Source organism: Vulpes lagopus, chromosome 3 (genome assembly GCF_018345385.1).
Source record: "Vulpes lagopus strain Blue_001 chromosome 3, ASM1834538v1, whole genome shotgun sequence".
Taxonomy (NCBI): Eukaryota; Metazoa; Chordata; class Mammalia; order Carnivora; family Canidae; genus Vulpes; species Vulpes lagopus.
Window position 1 is genome coordinate 106,327,121 of NC_054826.1, and position 19,593 is coordinate 106,346,713.

The following is a 19,593-nucleotide window of genomic DNA, read 5'->3' on the forward strand; positions in this document are numbered from 1 at the left end:
CCTCAAAAGTTCAGCCCGGCCCAGGCACCTGCACCCTTTGCTCAGATGCCCTCAGCTCCCCAAACAGTGTTTGCGGGTAGGCCTGAGGGTTTATGGATTTTTTTAAATCCATGTCCTTGGGAGAAAGGGGGAGAAATGTGCTGAGATGGTGGCAGAGCCAAGCAGGTCTTGTTGGTGCCTGGCTTTGCCACCAGCATGACATGCCAACTGCTGGGTGGCTGCCTGGTGACCCTGGCCCCGGCTGGCTCTAGTCCAGCCATGCAGCCCCAGGGGAGGCCTCTCTGACCACAACCACTGCACTCTTCCCAGATGGCCACAAGGGAAAGCTCTGAAGATCTAATTCCAGAAGCTGGTGGCACCTTCCCTGGTTCACCTGGGGCCTAGTCAGCCCTCCTGTGGACCAGAGCCTCCTAGACCCCAAGGAGACGAGTGGAGATCTCACTGTCAGGATGTAGCCCATGAGCCCTCACTGTATAGGGAGGCTCAGAGAAGGGCAGCCACTTGCCCAAGATCACAGCAAGGCAGTGAGGGAAACCAGAACAGCCGGGAGCAGGGTCTGCACCCAACTGAGCCTCTCCTCCCCCAGCACGGGGCCTGCCTGGGCCTGGCCTAGGCTCCACACTGTCTGGTCAGGCAGGACTGCTCTTGCTGAATTCTCAATACCAGGCTTGCTTCAGCACCATCTCCTGGGCCTACGCCTGCCCATGGCCCCCTGAGATCAACACTTGCTCTAACCTGTAGCCTGCCTCTGTCCCACCCAGGAAGCTTTGTCTCCACTTTCCCTGTGTCTCTCTGACCCAGACTTCTGGGACAGGGTCACTCTCTCCCTCTTCCCCATCTGGAAAGCAAGGAGTGGGGTGAAGTCTATCCTGTATTCTGTGTTCCCTGCCCTGATCCCAGCACAGAAGGAGTCTTTAGTGAAGTGAGGGGACTTCAGGGAAAGAACAGGCACTGGAGCACAGTTATTGGTTCAGACTTAGCAGAAAAGGCTGTGGACCGAGACATGGTACCTGCCACAGCAGGTCAGGCAACTGGCTGGAGGAGGTGACCTGAAGCAGAGAGGAGGGGTTAGGAGTGGAGTGGGGGACAGAAAGTATATAAGTTACATGGTGGTAGAGGAGATGGTTAAAGCATAGAAGGGTAGAGATTGAGGTAGAGAACAGAAGCCAGAGTGTGTTGCCTGGAACTTGGGGGATGGAGCACCATTGGGAGGAGGAGAGTCACAACCTTACCCCCACCCCCACGGTGTTGTTTTTCTAGGTCTGGAACTCAGGAAGGAGAACTACACTGGAGCACTGGATCTTAGCAGCTTTGCTGTGGCCAAAGCCACGGATAAACATACAGGGAGAGTGGTGGAGAGAAGAGGAAAGGGTGGAGCTTAGGGGTGGAGAATAGGACCAGCAGAAGACAGTGTGAGAACAGTCAAGAGACTGTAGCCCTCAGTCCAAGGAAGTTTTAGAGAGTGGTCAATGTCAGATGCTCTGCTGAACTCTGGCCAATCACACAGTGGCCCTAGTTCTAGCTAAGACAGGCACCTTGACCGCTGAGGCCAACATCTGCTCACTCACCCCTGAAGCCAGCTAAGGTCAGGGTTGTTCAGGAGGAACTTTGGTCTGCCCATCCCAGGGGCCCAGGGTATCAGAGCTGCTAGGCCACCGGGGACTGCTGAGGGCTGTAAGGGGTCAAACCTGAGTGAAGGGATCTGACCAGCCCCTAAGGCAGAGCCCCTCAGAAACTCTGGCATCTTTATCCCACTCCCTTGGGCTTGAGCTTGAACAAGGGGTTTGATGTCTACTTTATTAGACACAAGGACCTGAATTTTTACTTCTTCGGATATGGAGACTGACCAAAGACATTTGGGGAGGTAATGTGTAGAGACTTGGATTTACTGAAAGAGCCCGTGCAGAGACTCCTGGGAAAGAGGAGAGTGCTCACATTGGATTGGCTGACCCGGCCCGCTCCGGGCGCCCCCCTTCTCTCAGAGCCTTCCTGCATCTCTACGATGCAATATGCTGCGTTTTTTCCCGGCCTGGCGTCTCCTGCCCTTGGGCGGTGGACACTTCCTCGGCGGCCGGAGGCCATCCCCCGCCGCGGCCCGAGCACGCTCGCCGCGGCCACCCCGGCGCCGGAAGTCACCGTTGCCTGATGTCCGTCTCCACTCCAACCTGGTCCAGCCGCTACTGCCCCGCTGAAAGCCTGGACGCCAGGTGGGGCCCGAAGGTGGAAAAGGTCGCGAGCCCCCGCGAGGGTGCGACCGCTGGAAGGGCCGCGCGAAGGCACGACTGCTGCCAAGCCTGCGGCCGCCACCACAACCATGGGCCCAACTCCAGCACTTAGCCGGTCGGCCCCGGCCCCGGCCCCGGCGCGACCCCCGTCACGGCCGCAGTGAAAGGCTCCGCCTACGGACCTGACAGCAAGCTGAACCCACAGACGCCACTCGACAGTGTTCTCCAGGACAGGGCCAGCACCCGATGCCAAGTTGCAATGAAGAAAGTCACCCGCTGCGCTGCTCTAATCTGTCCGCCCGCGGGGGAGTGGCGGCTGAAGCCGCTGGGAAGGGACAACCCACAGCCTGGGTCCAGGCCTGCGTTTGGCCGGCACAACCCGGGAACCAGCTCTCCCCACCGAGGACCTTGTTGCAGGTGCTAACAAGGGACTACATTTCCCGGAACCCAACACGAGGCTCCCGGCATTCCTGCGGCCAATGACTGCGAGGGGCGTGGCGAGCCCGGGTGGGAGGGGGCCGGCAGGGCTGCCAGGATCTGGGGTCGGCACTGCCCCATGGGAGCAGAGGGGCAGGCTGGCGACGGTTGGCATCGATGAATGCTCTCCCCCTGCAGACATGTTCCTCCCGTGAGAAGTCTGGGATCCGAGACCAAAGTTAGGTTCAAACGTAACTAGATGCTGGGAGCGGGAAAGTCGAGGTTTCTGTGCAGGCCTTGGAGTTCACATGCCAGCCAGGGCAGCACCAGGATAAGTGTGGCAGCTAAAATCCGGGGCCATGATTAGCAGAAAGCCTGGCTACTCGCAGTGTCGGCTGAGGGTTGGACGTTTATTCATAACAATCAACAGCCTATACAAGACATCTCTAGAGCAGGGCCTGTGGGTCTGACTGGACCCTTGCACCTGTCAGCAGCTCCACCTTCCAGGTCCCTGCCTGCTGCCTTTACAACCCATGGGAATTTGCTGAGGCAGGCAGCACAGGAAGCGTCGTGGGGACAGGCTCAGTCACAGGGTGTTAGATGAAGCTCCTCTACCTGGAATGATCAGAAGTTGGCCCAGCCACTAGTCTGTCCCTTCCCCTCCTGGGAAGTTCTGCCTCCAGTGCAGTTAAGGCCATCAGAATGAAAGCAGGGTCTGGGCTGGGGACCCAGTGGAGTCAGGAAGCATGAGGTGGGGGTAAGTGGGTTCGGGAGAGAAACAGATAGGGGTGGAGGTGGGAGGCTGATTAGAGACTGATGACCTTGGTTCAACACTCCTGAGATGAGGGCAAAATGACTGCAGCAGCCAAAGTTTCCCAAAAGAAAAGGATAGTGCCCCACCCCTCTCAGGGGGTACCTGCTTTGGCCCTTAGCATAAGAGCCAACCAAAGCGCCCAGGGAACTCCACAGGAGGGAAGCCCCACCCAAGCTTGGAAAGCCTCCCTGGACCCCAGAGTTAAGGCGCTGGGGAAACTGGCCCACCCTTGGTCCTCACTTGTGGGTTGGCAGGTAGTAAACCTCCTCTTGGGTAGGAGGTCCAGCCTGGGGTATTTCACCCTTTGGACTAGGATGGGCCCATGGAGATAGCTGACTAGGAGTCAACTCACGGAAAAGGTTTAGGGCCAGCTTCTAGGAAGCTCAGTTGAGTGCTCCAGGCCCCTCAGGCCACTCACAGCAGACCCTTCCTGCAGGGCAGGTGCCCCTTAGGCTGTAGCTCTGTGATCAAAGGTGGAACTGAGCTTGATGGACCTCACTCCCACTAGCATGCACTGGGATCCCCAAACCAACCAGGTGGAGGGGGGCTGGGCCCACAGGGTCTGGAATGGAGGGTAGGGGCCACTGAATGTGGGGTGGGGAGGGACTGGAGGCACAGCCCCCAGGGTCCATGGGTGTCCCAAAGTCCCCTGAGTTACAGGTTCAGCTGATGTAGACACGATGGAAGTCGTGGGCACCAAAGGCCGCGTTGCACTTGGGGCACTTCCTCTGGCGGGCCTCATAGCGGCCCCGCACACACTCGAAGCAGAAAACGTGGAAGCACTTGGTAAGGACTGCATCCTTCTTGCGGGTGTTACAGCAGGGGCAGGTCAACCGCGCCTGGGCCAGGCAAAGGCATCAGCTCGGGCAGTCCTGATGGCACCCAGACCCCGAGCTGATAGCAGGAGGTCGTCCAGACTAAGCCCACCACATAGCTGACTCCATCTAACTCTCCCCAGAACCACAGCAGAACACTCTCCACTTGAGCAAACTGAAGCTCAGAAGCTGAGTAAGCTCTCAAAACTAGAAAGTAGTAGAATCTGGATTCTACCCTATGCAGTGGCGGCCAGTGGCCAACATGTCCCTTTTCAAGGCTGACAACCCACAGGCTCAGCCCAGACTTCTCTACACTGAGGCTGGATCTCTCACCCCCTTGGCCACCTCTGGCAAACCCCAATCCTGGCTGAAGCCGTCTACCACCTCTTCATTTGTACCTGCTCAGTCACAGCTGGGTATAGCAGTACTACTAGAAGCCTGCCGTCTCTGCCCTTAACTGGGCCCACCCTTTAGTACCACCCAGAGATTCTGCTGGGTCCCTGGACTCACTCTTCTCTATGAGGTTTTACAAGTCTCTTCTCCTATCCTGATACCTCCCACCAGCCACCAGATCTCACTTTCAACTCCAGGGATTCCCTCAACATTTTTCCTCTGCACTGCTTGAAAGCCCAGCCCAGCCTAGCCCGCCCAGCCTAGCCCACCCAGCCCACTGCCCCAGCATCACCTCTTCCCTAGCTTTCACACCACACCACCTGTCCAAGTCCATCTCTTCTAAAGAAGCCCTCCTATCCCCAACCCATGGCTGCCCCAAGCTGCCTCTGCCCCTTCAAGGCCAAATGACAAGCTTCTCTTCTTCTACCTATCATTTAATAAAGCTTTGAGATTCCTAAGGGAAAAAAATGACCTGTCCTTTACCATGCCACAGACCCTCCCTGGGTAACCACAGTTGTATGTAGCTCCCACCACTGCTTCTACTCACAATGCCTCAAGCCCCTGTCATCCAGGGTCCTTCTGCTTTGAGTGCCTTCCCAACCAGCCTCCCACAGGCACCTACCTCATTTTCAATATCCCTGAGACACAACACTGTCCACCAAAACCTGCTCCTCCACAGACTTCCTAATCCCATAATTATGTGCCACTTGTCATGCACCTTGGTTTCTCAAATCAAACCCAGGCATTCTCGGTTATCTCCAGCTCCCTCCATGCACCAATCCACTGCTGAGTCCACCGCTGCCTCCTGAATATCCCCTGACCTCCTCTACTTGTCTCTAAACCCCAGGCTAGCTCCCTATCAGTTTTTGCCTCAATAACTCCAAAATCTTAACAAACTTCTTTTTCTTTGTCTCTAGTCTTTACCTCCTCTCTGCCAAATCTAATAGCAAATTAGACCACATCACTCTCTGGTTTAAAACCCTCTGATATCTCTACTACACTGCTTATAGGATAAGCCAAATAATTCACTGACTCACAACACCCTAAAGATACGACTGTCCCAGGCCCCCAGGCTTCCTGCTCCCCACAAAACCCACATTCTGCCTTCTAACTACTGTGTCCAGCAATCTGTCCTCCAGCACACCACTCTCAGTGATGGGCCTCGACTTTTGCCTTTTCCGTTGTTGGAACCCTCTTGTCCTCAGTCCTCATAGTCAACCCTCCTCCTTCAGGTTTTCCTTGGATTACATTCCTTTCAGGAAGCCTGCTAACCATTCCCAGAGCTGCCACGCCCTCCCAGTCTCTGCCATTGCAATGCTCATCACTCTGAATAGGTGACTGCCTGTAACAAATGGTCAGCTTCAAGGGGTAACTAGGGCGTGATCCTAGCCTTTCCACACCTAGCTAGGCATTGTGCCTGGCACAAGTACATTTATGACACTTGGTCAGTTGTTTGATTCTCCATAACCAAAGTTCTGCCCGCTTTTTGCTACCTATTTCTGGGGTCCCCAGACTATCCACTATAGCTCTCACCAATTCCCCATCTAAGATTTCCTGGGTTGATGGGGCACAACTCAATCCCACAGCCCCACCTTGTACTCCTTGATCTCCTCCTGGAGGATTTCATCGGCATCTGCATAAACCTCCACCTTCCTCTGCTTCTCCAACTTGCGTCGCAGCCGTGAGATATCCTCCTGGGGCAGAAGGACTAGGCTAAGTCCAAGGGTTCTCCTCTTGAACCCCTTTCCCCGATGCCACCTCAGTGAGACCCTGAGCCACGCTGCCCCTGCCCCGCACTGCCCCTGCCCCACACGCACTCACCTGAGCCCTCTTGAGGTTGAAGCTCTCCTTCTCACGAGCAGCCCGACTCTCTGCCAGGCAAGGCTGGATCTCTCGCAGGCGCGTCTGCACGTGTTCCAGCTGCACCTTTAGGTCCTCAGCCAGCTGGGCCGCTTCCACAGCCTGAGGTAGGTGGGACAGGTAGGGGTGGGCACCGTTTGCTTGAGCCAGAGGAGTCAGGCGTGTGGAGCCATGGTCCACAGATGCCTGTATCAAATGTTTCAGTGACTCTTGCTCTTGGGATCAAGTCTAGTATCTTCACTGTAGTCCTGCCTCCTGACCTACCTTTCCCTCCTCCTATTCTCTGCAGTTCCCCACAAACTTCCTCACTTGCATGATGCTCTCTCTCCTCCATCTGTGAGCCTCCACAGGGCTCTTCTCTCTGCTCTCCTCAATGCACGTATTTCTTCCTAGTGGCCCCCTTAGGCCTCAGCTTATATTCAGCTCCCGAGGCAGGTTCCCCTATTTTTCTTTCAGAGCACCTTAGCTTCCCTTCACCAGACTTACCGGAATCTCCGAGAACATATTTTATCTGTGGGATTATTGGTTGGTTATCTGCCCCTCGAGACTGGAAGTCCCCACTTCTAGGACCAGGTTCTCCCCAGCACTTGGTGTTGGGGGTTCATAGTAAGAGCATGAATGTTACCGCTTTTATCAATTAATGAAAGGGTGAAGAAAAAAGCCCAATGGGGAAAGATGAAAACCAACAATGATCTTAAGCCTCTGCCATCACCTAGACATTCCTGAGGTTTAATACAACAATGTGACAGGGACCAGCACCCCTCCTTTGCAGCTAACTGGTACTGTGCTCAAGACGTAGGTTCTGGAGCTGAGGAGATCCAGACCCCAATTCCAGGTCCACTCTTTCTTGAGCAAGTCAGCTGCCGGCCCTGAGCCTCAGTTTCCTCACTGAGAAAAACACATAATAACAGACACCATCTTATAGTTGTTATGAGACCCAAAGGCAACCCAGCATGGACAAACCTCAGCACAGGGACTAGAACACAGTAAGCATTCTTGATGTGAGCTGGGCTGGGAAAGGAGGCACAGCAGGCTTCAGCTGCAAGCCACCTTCCTAGGTTGCTTTCTCCCCTCGGGCCTGGCCTCACCTTCCTCTTGTTGAGCTCCAGGGCCTGGCTACGCAGTGTCAGCTCCTTCTCCACACCCCCAAGGCTGCCCTGCAAGGCCCGTTCTTTTTCCTCCAACTTCTGCACGGTCAGCAGCTGGGCATCCACCTGAGGTCAGGGGTGGTGACTCAGTGCTGGGGAGCCGCTGCCCCTCCAGCTCCACCCTGCGAGCCCAGGTCAGCCATACCTGGGACTTTAGGCCCAGAACTTGCTCGCCCAGCTCATCCTTCTCCTCCCGCAGTAGCTTGTGAATCTGGTTGGCCTTGATCCGCTCTGACATCAGCTTAAAGTTGGCATCATCCTTTTCCCGTAACTGCTGTAGCAGCCGCCCATTTTGCTCCTGCATGTCCTCAAAAGCTTGACCAGTTACATCCATCTCTGACAGCAGAGCCTCCTCTTCCTGCAGCAAATGGACAGGGATGAGATGGAACATGGGAGATGATTGTGAGAAAACCACAGGAAAACAGGACTGAACGGAGTGGTCCCGGACCATCTGCTAGAAGCACTCAACAGGAGTTAAGGGAATCCCAACACTCAGAGGCCAGGGGACCACAAGGGGGCCACACCTGCTTGGTAGCACCCAACTTGCGCTGCAGATGTTCAATCTGCTCCTCCGCCTGCCTAATGCGCCGCAGGGCATCCTCATCTGCAATTTTTTTGCTCTCCCTTCGGTCCCTCTCCTCCAATTCTCGAATGCGGCTCCGTAGTTCATCAACCTACAACCACCAGAAAGAGTTAGCTTTTATCACTGCTTCCCGCTGACCTAGGACTCTGCTCTGGTCAGAATCCCTCAGGGCAGCCTCTGCGCATGCCCCATAGGACCCTACCTGTCCTCACCTCAGCCTTGGCCTTGCGTTCAGCTGCCATGAGCTGCACCTTATCCCGTTGTTCTTTGGGTGCTGACTTGTACATGTCCAGCAGCAGCTTCATCTCCTTCTGGCTTTCCTGGGCCTTCCTGGGGAGGTACAGGAGGAAGGCTTGGTGAATGCGGCTGGAGGCCACTTTGATAGGGGTGTGACAGAAACCAGGAATAGGGCCTCACTTGAGCTCTGCTCGGAGACCTTTGAGGAGTTCTGACTCCTTCCTCTTGGCCTCTTCCACCTTGGCCTTCTCCCGATCAGCCCTTGAGAGAGCTGAGGCTACAGATGGGGGTCCAAGACCAGGCCCTTCCCGCTCACGAAGCTCCCGCTTGGGCCTGGCCTCAGGTTCTCGGCTCCGGGAGGAGGGACCCTGGGAGCCAGGAGTTAGGGCCTGGACATCTTCCTCAGAGGGGACCAGCTCCTCCTTCTTTGCTGAGGAGGTAGTAGTGGTGACACCAGGGACTGAAGCCATCTCCTTTCTGCCATCGGGGGCAGTGACTGGGCCTGGCCCACCCTCTTCTTTCCCTGGGACTGGGGCACTGAGGCCAGAGTCCTCTGGGTGGCCCAGGTTGGGGATGGAGTGGGTTGAGCCACTGGCCTGGGCCCGGAGCTGCAAAGGCAGAGAACAGGGCTGAGGTGAGACAGTGCTCACTTAGGTCCAGCCAAGGGTTTTCCCAGGCAGCCCCGTCTTCACCTTGCCAATCTCAGCCTGCACTTCCCGCAGCTTCCGCTTGTACCGCTGGGCGTCCCCCTTTAGCTGGTGGTTGTGGTTTTGGAGGCTGCTGATCAGGTGGCGCATCTCTCGGTTGATGGGCCCTGGGAGAGGGTTGTAAAGTAAGGAGTTAGACCGGCCTCTGCATTAAGGGCCTGATCCCTCAGTGAGGGAAGCAGGGGAGCCACAGCCATCACTCCCATTGTAGAGGAAAGGGAAAGTGAGGCCTTACACAGAGTGTGATCTCATTAAAGTGATAACCCAGGCTTGAAGGAAATTCACCCAAAAGTAATAACTTGAGAGACTATTTGTATTATCTCTGTTAATGTAGATTTTTTTTTAGTATTCCCAAATTTCATTCAAAGGAACCTATAACTGTAATGTTCACCAAACTAAATCAGTCCACTTCTTTTACGTATATATATATATTTTTTCTTTTTTTAGTTCTTTTATATTTTTAAACAAAGGTCACCTTCTGAGTTTCACTCTTCTGGCCTCCCCATCCAAATCTACAACCCCCTCATCTCCTAACACTTCCTATCTTTCCTGCTTTATTTTTCATGACATATTTGCCACTACCTAACACACACGGTCTATTTTTCACTTTGTTGTCTTCCTCCACTACAGTACTATTCCACAGTAGCAGGGATTGTCTGTGTTTTGTTCACAGACAATCCCAAAACCTAGAAGAGAACCAGACTTATAGTGTTCAAAAATCTTTGTAAAATGAACAAATACTTTTAAGAGAGAAACACCGTAAGGTCAGAGAACCACAGATGGGGCCAACAGCTCATGTTCTGGCTGTGCCTGCTCTGTCAGCCACCTCAGCTGGTTGTGACCCTTACCATGCCTTTGAGCCAGGTGGTATGATCTCTGTTCTGGCCAGGGAGAGGGGGTTCTGCGAAAGGAAGGGGCTTAACCCCTTGCATCTGGATAAGCAGCAACCCCACACCAGGGACCAGCAATCCCAGATAAGGCCCCACCTCCACCTCGTCCTCACCACATACCCGCCTGCTCGTTGGCTGCCAGGTTCTGTTCAAACTCGATGCGCAGCATCTCGTACTCCTTGCGTACCTGGGCCAGCGTGTCCTCCAGCTGGATAACCTCTGTGCGCAGCTTCTTCTGCAGCCCCAGCTCATCGCTCTGTAGGTTGAGGTGTTAAGGACCCACACGATCCCTCAGCCCCCTGGGAAACTCCTCTCTTCTCCCCCCACCTCAGGCCTCAGTGGCCTAGAAGAATCTATTCCCAGGTCCCACCCAGCAGCACACAGGGCCTGTGAAAGCCAGGAATACCTTGACCCTGAGGTCTGCTCCAGGGCCATACCTCCATGTGTTCAATGTGTCTCAGGTGGGAATTCTTGGTAGCCAGCAGCAGCCCCCGGGCCTCATCTAGCTGGGTCTTGACTTGCAGAGACTCATTGTAGAGCAGTGAGAACTGGGCCTGCAGCATTCGGTACTCCCCTGTTTCCCGCACCACCTCCTCAGGAAGGCTCCGAAGGGCCACCTAGGGGTAGGGTACCCAAGAACAGTAAGAGGATTCAGGGCCCAGTCATCAACTGGCAGGTGCAGGCCCTCTTGGTCCTAAAGAAAGCTCACCTTGAGGCGCTCGTTGGTCCGCACAGCGCCCTGAAGTTCAGCCTGCAGCTTCTCCAGCTCTGCCATACGGCTGTTGGCCAATTCCTGGTTTTCCTCCAACTCTGCATTCAGCATCTCAAACTGTGGAATGGGAGGGGCTATGGGAGGCAGGACCAGGCCGGGATGTGAACTCCCCTCACATCCCCACCGAGTGTGGCTGATGATGGATTCTGAAACTCCCAGACAAGTCAGACCCAAGCACTCTCCTAAGGACTCCCAAGTAAGTGGGAGGAAACAATGAGCAGTCAGGGCTAGGAACTGAGGCTTGTAACTGACAGGCAGTTAGGGAAGCCTTCCTGAGAGACCTGAAGAGGAATCTGAAATAAGGAGTTAACAGGGAACCATGACCCCTACAGCACCAAAAAGATGTGCAATGAGGAAGAAGTGAGAGCTCTCTCAGTGAGACCCTGAGTTCTCTCAGTGCTGTCTTCAGGCAGCCAGCCAAGAATGCCAGTCGGTACGGGCACCTGGGTGGTTCACTAGTTGAGCGTCTGCCTTTGGCTCGGGTCATGATCCCGGGATCCTGGGATCGAGTCCCACACTGGGCTCACCAAAGGGGGCCTGCTTCTCCCTCTCCTATGTCTCTGCCTCTCTCTCTCTCTCTCTCTGTCATGAATAAATAAAATCTAAAAAAAAAAACAAAACAAAAAACAACCTGCAGCTTACATTAAAAAAAAAAAAAAAAAAGAATGCCAGCCAATCCAACACACTCTCACTCCCATTTGTTTCTCTCCTATCCTTTCTTTTTTGGGGCACCTATAACCACCTGGCGTACTATCTTACTTCCTGTTTCTCCTCCAACTAGAACCTGAGCTCCATGAAAACTTTGTTATTTGTCTATTTTGTCCTCTGATACTGCCTGCTTCTGAGCACCATGCCCAGCACTTAATGTTAACAACTACTTACTAAATACGTAAACAAATGAATGAAACAGCACCATTAGGGACAGGGAAGGGACTCAGAGACCATGCAATGGTTTGTCCTTAATTCAGAGGAAACTTTTATAGGTGAGGCAGAGAAAAGGGCACAGGAGGGATGGGAAGGAATGGTGCCTGCTCACCTTCTGCATGCTGAGTGTGATCTGGCCCCCCTGGAAACCTGAGGAGCTCCCAGATACGTAGTAGCCAGAGTTGAGCTGTGGAGAGACAGACCGATGGGGGTGGAGGAAAGAAGCGTGGGTTCCGAGGACTCAGCCGTGGCTCCATCTGACCCAGCAACCAAACCCCACCTGCTCCAAGGCCTCCGCCAGGTGTTTATTGAGCTTCTGCTCACGCTTGCGCAGCTTCTCGATGTCCCACTGAAGATCCTCCACTGTTGTCTCCATCTCCAGCACCTTGGTCTCTGCTGATGTCACTTTATCCTGGAGCTCAGAGTACTGGAGACAATGATCGGGTCAGATACTTAGAGGAGAGGACTTGGCTCCCTGAGAGCCTTGGTGCACATCTAACCCAAACCCTGCCCTGGTTGTAATCCCACCTCCAATGAGATGCGGTGGTGCTTCTCTTGTAGCTGGGTGGCCAAGTCCTGCAGCCGCCGGTTCTCACGACCCAACTCCCGGGTACGTGCCCGAGCCACCTCACCGGGGGGCTCACTGTCCCCTGAGAAGGCAGGGCTCGGGTAAGAGCCAAGTCCAGGGCAATGGGGCAAAGTACTAACTCATTCTGGAGTCTGCTATGTGCCCAGTGTGATCCACCAGCTGTCTTGCCAATTTCTCATGACAAAGCCAGGAGTCTTTATCCCCACTGCACAAAGGAGGAAACCAGCTCAGAGAGGAGAGCCATCTGCCCAGAATGCCCAGTCTAGAATGACAGGACGAGGGCTGTCAGCCTGCAAAGCCTAGACACTAACTACTATGCCTCGTGGGTGAGCAACTGCAACCAAAATCTGTGCAAAGTGCTCCAAAGAGGTCTTCAGCTGGAAGACAGTGGCCCCTTAAGCATCAACAACTCCTCCCACCCAGCTCACTAGAACTCAACCCCATGAATCAAAAGCAGAGCCCCCTCTACAACCTACACTTTTCCCTGAGAACATGGCTGATTCATTCCTTGGAAAATTTTGGCTGCCTCTGGGCTCGGGCATTTAGGGGATACAATGAAGACACAGACAGGGATAGACACCTTTGTGGTAGGACACACAGAACTAACCTCGGCTGTATACTCGCTGACAGAGTTCCTCCACTCGGCGCTGTAGGCGGTCTGAGGCCTCTACAACACGGGACACGGCTGCCTTGGAGAACTCCATTCGGCCCTGCAGCTGCAGCTCTACCTCCTCACTACTGCTTGCGCCCAGTGCTACCACAAAAGCCAAGGCTGGCTCACTGAGGGGGGGCCGCAGCTGCACTGGTAGGGGCTCTGTGAGGAATGGACAGACCCTCATGAGAATCTCACGAGGGGACCAGCAGCAGTTACCACCACTCCATACCACGTTCCAGACCAAGCCCTTCGCCACTCAATGGCTCAATGAACCAACACAAGCACTGCCTGTAATACACTGGTATTACATAACTACGGAGGTTCAGGGAGCTAAAATAATTTTAAGGCCACAGGACTTCCAAATCTTCCTCAGAGAAGCCTTTTCTGCCTTCTCTATCTAAATTAGAACCATACACATGAGTACATATACACGAATTCTCTTTCAAGAGTCCCTATCCTTTTTATTCATGATTTAAAATCACTTTCTCTCTGGAGGGGATCCCTGGGTGGCTCAGTGGTTTAGTATCTCTTTTCGGCCCAGGGCGTGATCCTGGAGTCCCAGGACTGAGACCCACATCAGGCTCCCTGCATGAAGCCTGCTTCTCCCTCTGCCTGAGTCTCTGCCTCTCTCTTGCTCTCTGTGTCTTTCATTAATCAATAAAATCTTAAAAAACAAAAAACAAAAAACTTCCCCCCTGATGGCAGAGGCAGGATTTCTTATCTTTGTCTCTTCTAAAGCTGTTAACAGTACTACCTATGTAGGTAACACAAGATACTGACAGTTTTTTTTAACTAAATGAGTGTTAAATACGACATGCAATATGAACCAAGTCACTCAGATTTCAAAGCCTGGGGCCTTACCTAACACTGCATTTGCTGTCCAAACATCATGAAATTGTGTGTGTGTGTGTGTGTGTGTGTGTGTGTGTGTGTGTGTGTGTGTGAAGGGTGGTGGGGAATTCAGTAGAGTAATATGAAAGTTCCCTCCACTCCAGGACCTTTCCCAGAACTTAATTAAGCTGCCCAGATCCTAGGGCTCTGGCCCTACCCCTCAGTTCCGATGTCCCTGGTTCTGTGAGAGGGGTCTCATCACGTGCCGGCCCCTCCTGGGTCCCAGGCGCGTCTGTCCCTGAAGACAGCTCCCCCTGGCTCTCATGGTGTCGAAGAAGGGCTTCCACAGTTTCATCCAGCTGAAGGGAGAAAGCACCAAAAACGTTATGAATCCCTCAGGTGCTTCCCAGTATGATACTCCTTTCCCAGCAGAGTAGTCTGAGGATTGGCAGCTGGATCGAGGCCAGGTCTTGGAAAGCAGAGGGGCATCCACCTGGGCCCAGTAGCGATTGACAATGAGCAGTGTGGCATCATCTGTGGCCTGCCGCTTCTCCAGCTTCTCAATTCGTTCTCGGAGTTCATCTTCACAAGCCTGTCGCTGTTCCAATCGCTCTGCTAGTTTCTTGTTCTTGAACTGCAGAACCTTCAGGTCCATCTCCTCCTACCAAAGAAAACAAAGGGGCGGAGGAGAGGATCAAATAGAGCCCAAGAAACCAGTCACAGAGAGAGGCAAAAGAGAGCAACTGGAATGGACACAGCAATGGTATCCCCAGACTAACCACTAACAGAATTTAAAGAGGTTCTGACACCCCCAGAGAAAGCATCTTGATTGTGAGGAGGGTCAAGTCCTGCTTTTGCCTCTAACTCTCAAGTCTTTGACAACTCACACGCCCTTTGGGAACCTGTTTCCCTATCTGTAAAAGGAAAGCAGACATCGTGTTCTCGGTTTCCTTCAACAGAGGATTCTGTAAAGTGGCTCCTGCTGAGCTTGGGGAGCTAGGATGTAAGGTTCTGGACGATCTGGGCGGAAACCAGAGATGGGAGGCTGGCAAGTTGCGAGGACTGAGGCAGGAGCCCACGAACCGTGGAAGAGATGCCCCCAAGACGAATAGGCTCTATAAGCGTGGTCGTGGTCTTCTCCTCGCGGCTCAGCTTCTTCTCTGGGGGCCCTGAGCCCCCGTCGCCGGCGGCGCGTTTGTTGCCGGGTCCAGACATGGCCGCGGCGGCGAGGAGCGGCGCAGGGTCTCCCGAGGGACGTCAAGCAGGCGTAGGCAGCACTTCCGTCACCTGCAGAAGACAGAGAGCAGAGATGTGGAGGCGGCCACTGCTCCGCAGCTCCAAGCCTTCCCCGCACACACCTGATGGATCCCTCCCCCGCCAGCCCCGGGCCCCTCACCCGCAGCAAGCTCAGCCTAGCGCCATCTTGGACTTCACCGGACGTCACCGGCCTCCTCAGCCAAGAGCGCAAGCGCCGCAGGCAATGCCGGATGTGGCGAAACTTCATTTCCTGTTTCTATTGGTCGCGCTTTGTCCCGCCTCTAGGGTCTCCTTTGGTTTCTTCCTGAACACCTCCTCTCTCTCCCAGTGATTGGCCAGTAGACAGTTCCCGTGGCAACTGACACCACACTCACACCCCTAGCCCTAAGGGCATCACCGGCATCCTGTTAGCCGCTTTGAAGCGAGGGCACCCGGACGGCGCCTGAAACTTATTGCGCATGTGCATTCCCTTCTCACTGATTGGCGAGCGTCCTACCCTTGCTCCCTCCCACCACGAGCTCCCTTAGCAACGGTCGCCGTTGAGACGGAGGGAGACGCCCCCTGCGGATTGGTTACACCGGCCTCTCTGCGGCGTAGATTGGCTGAGGCGTCGCTGGAGGGAGGGCTTGGCAGTCAGTCGCGGCCCCAGAACTGGTTTTCCCAGGACCCGGGCGGGACACAGCCTGTGGTGACCCGTGACGAGGAAGAGCGACGAGATGATCCGCCAGAAGTCTAGCCAATTCATGGGGCTGAAGATGCAGTCGGAGTTTGAACAGCTCTCCGAACTGCAGCGGGAACTCGAGAAGGACCTCAGCTCTATGAATGAGTCCGTCACGCGGATAGCAACAGGTGTGCGGACCGAGTCCGGGACCGCGGCCGGCACCGCGGCCTCGGTAGCAGCGGATGAAGATCCTGCAGCCAACTTGTTCCCGGTGAGGGCGGGACAGAGTGGTCCGCTCATGAATGTTTGTAGAAGGGCTTCCCGGCAGGGTGCCACCGTCGGGTCGTTATGCTTATTAACGTTCAAGACGTTTCCTGGGTGCCTTGGTGAAGAGGCAGGGGTGTGTGACTCAGATTGTTAAATGCTCAAGAATAGTAGTACTTACGGCCTTTTGAAGTCTGGCCTGCCAGCGTTGCTCATACATAACCTTTAACATGAGAAGGCAAGTTAGCAGGTTCTCAGGCCCGCTGGAGATTCCCGAAGGGTCAGGGACTGGGGCCATGGACAGCACGGCTCCGCCTGCCCAATCCGCTTTCTCTCCGCAGCCGCCGTTGCCCCAGCCCCGGATCTGCATGTGGTGAGTGTGAAGTCTTGGGGAAAAGTTACACTTTACACTTGGCATTACTCCTCCCCAACAGTCCTGTCAAACAGCTAGGGCATTCCCCATTGTACAGATGAGGAAACTGCAATTATCCAAGTTAAGCAGAGCCTTCCTGCCTCCCCAGGCCAAAGAAGGAGGGTGGGTGGGAAGGATAGAGCCAAAGACTAAGGACGTAAATGGAATATAGACTGCTATAGAGCACTGTATAAATGAAGACACTGAAGCCACATGGGGCGTGGAAGAGTCAAGAATTCAAGTTTCCTGATCCTCAGCTTTCTAAATGAAGAGGATTGTAAGAATTCGTTTAAGCCATATCCCTTATTTAAAAATGAAGAAAGTTACACCCAGAGAGGGAAGTGACTTGCTGAGAGAGGGTAGTGGAAGGGCTAATCTCCAAACTCAGGTCTCCTGGTTCCCAGTCCAGTGTTTTAGCCATCCTAGCCCTGTCATGAGACTAATGCTTGACGGCCACCAACACCTTTTCTCCTCTTTTCTTATTACAGGAAGTATTTGGACATCCACTCCATGCATAGGCTGGAGAAGACAGCCAACACTGAGGAGATGAGGGAGTATGGGGGGACACAGGGGCGAGCAGAGGAACTGGTTCCTGGGGGAGGCTAAGGGGGCTAGGCTGAGAAGGCATGAATGCCTGCCTCCAGAGCACATGGTGCACCAGTGTGGGGTGGTGAAGGGAGGCTACTTCAGTCCTTCCTTCCTGTCTCCCTCCCAAGGGTGCTAGCTGAGCTCTTGGGGCTAGGCTATCCTGAGCAAAGCCTGCGGGATGCCATCACCCTGGACCTCTTCTCCCATGCACTCATCTTCTGCCGCCAGCAGGGCTTCTCACTGGAACAGACATCGACAGCTTGTGCCCTGCTCCAAGATCTTCATAAGGCCTGTGTTGGTGAGAGAAGGCTACCAAAGGGCTTGAGCCCAGGGGACAGAGGAGGCTGGGATGGTCCAAGTGACCACAGGAAGTAGTGGATTACCACCTGCAATCTTTGTTCTGTCATCACAAGCAGTATCACCACACACAAGTTATTTCAGCTGTGAAACCATTTCCTTATACACAGCACCAACTTTATGAGATTGTTCTGAGAAATACTGTAGGTAGTATTCATAAATAGAAACACAGTGCTCAATAAAATAGCTCCTCTTCCACCTCCCACTTTCTTCCTGGGACAGATTTCCTGCAGAATGTTTAACAAGAGTTGAAATTACATATTTCTTATTTTATTGTATATCACTTAACGGCAGGACCTCGCCTGTCTAGAATGCCTAGAATGGTGCCTAGAATGGTGCACTGTGGGTACTATCCATTGGAGTGAGTTCATGAAACAAGCAAGGACTTAAACTTAGATCTGTTGACTTCCAAAGCTCATGCTTAATGAGTAGCTGGTGAATGGAGTGAAATAATGGTTATCTGGGACGGGACTAACTTGTCACATCTTGCTTTCCCTCCCAGCAACCCCACTGGGCAACGTGGAGGAATGTTACCACTACTTCACCAGTGTCCTTTTTTGCCATGGAGTCAGGGTCAGTTCCCCTGGAATGGGATCTCCAGTTGCCTTCTCCCACACTTATCACCTTCACCTTCCTCTGAAGAGGCAGGGGGCTCCGCCTGCTTAGATGGCCGGGCACTTGGGAGAAAAGGTCAGGGTTCTTGGAGGTGGTCAGCCCTCTAACTCCCTATCATCCCCACAGCGGCCCCCCTTCAGTATCAACCTCTTTAGGGAGGAACAGCTGCTGGCCCTGGCAGACTATGTAGTCAACACCTACTTCCGCCACTTCAAACTCTACAAATATGTCTTCACACCCCAGGTACGGAGGCCACCCTTCATCTCCCCCTTTCACCCAGTGCAGATGTCCTCCTCTCAGCCTTCCTCCTCCTTCCTCTTCACAGGTGCGGCTGGATCTGTCTTTGACTTACTTGGGGCTACAGCCACCCACACTCTGGCCAGAGGAGGAGAAGGGTAAGAGAGAAGGGTAAGGGAGAAGGCTGGGGCTGGGGCTGGGGCTGAAGCTTCTTTCTGCTTCTGGCCTGCAGAGAAAGGCGGTGAGGAGGCGGAGGAGCAGGAAGCCACCCCACAGGAGGAGGCAGAAACCATGGTCCAGCCGGAGCCAGAGCCAAGTGAGGACGGGTTAGGATCCCCTGTGACTTTGGGCAGGTAGAAAATGAAGGGTTTAAGATTACATCAGGACTTCAGGTCTGTTTTAGGCACAGTGTCCTTTCTCCAAATGATGTCTTATGCAGAAGCCCAAGGTGACAAACAGGTAGTAAGAGTGCAGTAGCTGGCAGTGAAGCAGGAGCTCTAGGAAAGGATCATCATAAAACCAATTACAGGGGTGCCTGAGTGGCACAGTTGGTTAAGTGGTCAATTCTTTGTTTCAGTTTAGGTCGTAAGCTCAGGGTCAGGAGATTGAGCCCCGTGTTGGGCTCCATGCTCCTTGTAGAGTGTGCTTGAGATTGTCTCTCTTTCTCACTCTGCCCCTCCCATTCATGCATTCACACACTCCTCTAAAATAATCTTAAAAAGAAAAAAAAAAAAAGACAGCACATATTTGGCAATACTGTGATGCTAGGCAGGCCCTGTTTTAAGCATTTTACATTTAATCTTCCTTCAGTCCTAGGCACTAGGTGCTATCCTATCTACCCTGTATACAAGAGGAAAACGAGATATGCAAAGATTAAATCACCTCTGTAAGGTCACTTATCTGCTGATCACCAATCCAGAGAGTCCAGCCTGGCCAGTCCCCCCACCTCTCTCCATAGAAGGGCCAGCTAGCCTTTTCTGAACAGAAGCTACACTGCTACTTGTGTAGCTCCCAGGGGCACCCAGCTCGGGGTCAGTTCCTCAGCCCCACAGCATTTCTGCTGACCTGCCGCTTCTTCCCTGCACCTGCAGGCCAGGTCTCCATCCTACGAGCCTACATCAGGACCCAGATGAACAAGGAGCTGAGGCAGCTCCAACAGCTGATGGAGGAGCGGCTCCAGGCCAGCGAAGAGAGGCTCAACAACAAGCTGACCACACTAGAGCGACCTTTCCAGCTACCTCCTGGCAAAGGCAAGAACAAGACCAAGTGACCCCCAGCATTTTTCCCAATAAAGGCTTTGGGCAGGGCAGCCTCATCCCCGCCCCCATCCTGAGCGCCTTCT

The 19,593-nt window shown here is 53.9% G+C and overlaps 2 protein-coding genes across 2 annotated transcripts; one reads left to right on the forward strand and one right to left on the reverse strand.

The window, feature by feature from the left end:
• Positions 1-3,033: 3,033 nt before the first annotated feature.
• RNF40 (ring finger protein 40) lies at positions 3,034-15,401 on the reverse strand. The gene is made up of 20 exons (XM_041748448.1): positions 15,257-15,401; positions 14,944-15,147; positions 14,354-14,521; positions 14,078-14,219; positions 12,982-13,188; positions 12,314-12,435; positions 12,066-12,212; positions 11,898-11,972; positions 10,799-10,918; positions 10,527-10,706; positions 10,210-10,345; positions 9,185-9,306; positions 8,673-9,100; positions 8,468-8,585; positions 8,197-8,346; positions 7,818-8,030; positions 7,613-7,738; positions 6,486-6,626; positions 6,257-6,358; positions 3,034-4,295 (listed from the first exon to the last, which is right to left on the reverse strand). The coding sequence occupies exons 2-20, from the start codon at positions 15,073-15,075 to the stop codon at positions 4,119-4,121; spliced, it is 3,006 nt and encodes a 1,001-aa protein (XP_041604382.1). The 5' UTR covers positions 15,076-15,147; positions 15,257-15,401; the 3' UTR covers positions 3,034-4,118.
• A 367-nt stretch (positions 15,402-15,768) lies between these two features.
• On the forward strand, positions 15,769-19,566 carry CCDC189 (coiled-coil domain containing 189). Its single transcript, XM_041750055.1, has 9 exons — positions 15,769-16,049; positions 16,384-16,415; positions 16,943-17,008; positions 17,171-17,340; positions 17,902-17,972; positions 18,141-18,257; positions 18,340-18,409; positions 18,484-18,567; positions 19,343-19,566. The coding sequence occupies exons 1-9, from the start codon at positions 15,834-15,836 to the stop codon at positions 19,519-19,521; spliced, it is 1,005 nt and encodes a 334-aa protein (XP_041605989.1). The 5' UTR covers positions 15,769-15,833; the 3' UTR covers positions 19,522-19,566.
• Positions 19,567-19,593: the final 27 nt, after the last annotated feature.

Excerpts from the sequence above, each read along its gene's own strand:
- RNF40 (XM_041748448.1), bottom strand. The coding sequence starts at position 15,075 with ATGTCTGGACCCGGCAACAAACGCGCCGCCGGCGACGGGGGCTCAGGG. Across the intron at positions 14,522-14,943 it reads TTGGGGGCATCTCTTCCACG|GAGGAGATGGACCTGAAGGT; the intron begins GTTCGTGGGCTC and ends TTTCTTTGGTAG. Across the intron at positions 11,973-12,065 it reads TGGCGGAGGCCTTGGAGCAG|CTCAACTCTGGCTACTACGT; the intron begins GTGGGGTTTGGT and ends GTCTCTCCACAG.
- CCDC189 (XM_041750055.1), top strand. The coding sequence starts at position 15,834 with ATGATCCGCCAGAAGTCTAGCCAATTCATGGGGCTGAAGATGCAGTCG. Across the intron at positions 17,341-17,901 it reads TCTTCATAAGGCCTGTGTTG|CAACCCCACTGGGCAACGTG; the intron begins GTGAGAGAAGGC and ends TTTCCCTCCCAG. Across the intron at positions 18,258-18,339 it reads AATATGTCTTCACACCCCAG|GTGCGGCTGGATCTGTCTTT; the intron begins GTACGGAGGCCA and ends TCCTCTTCACAG.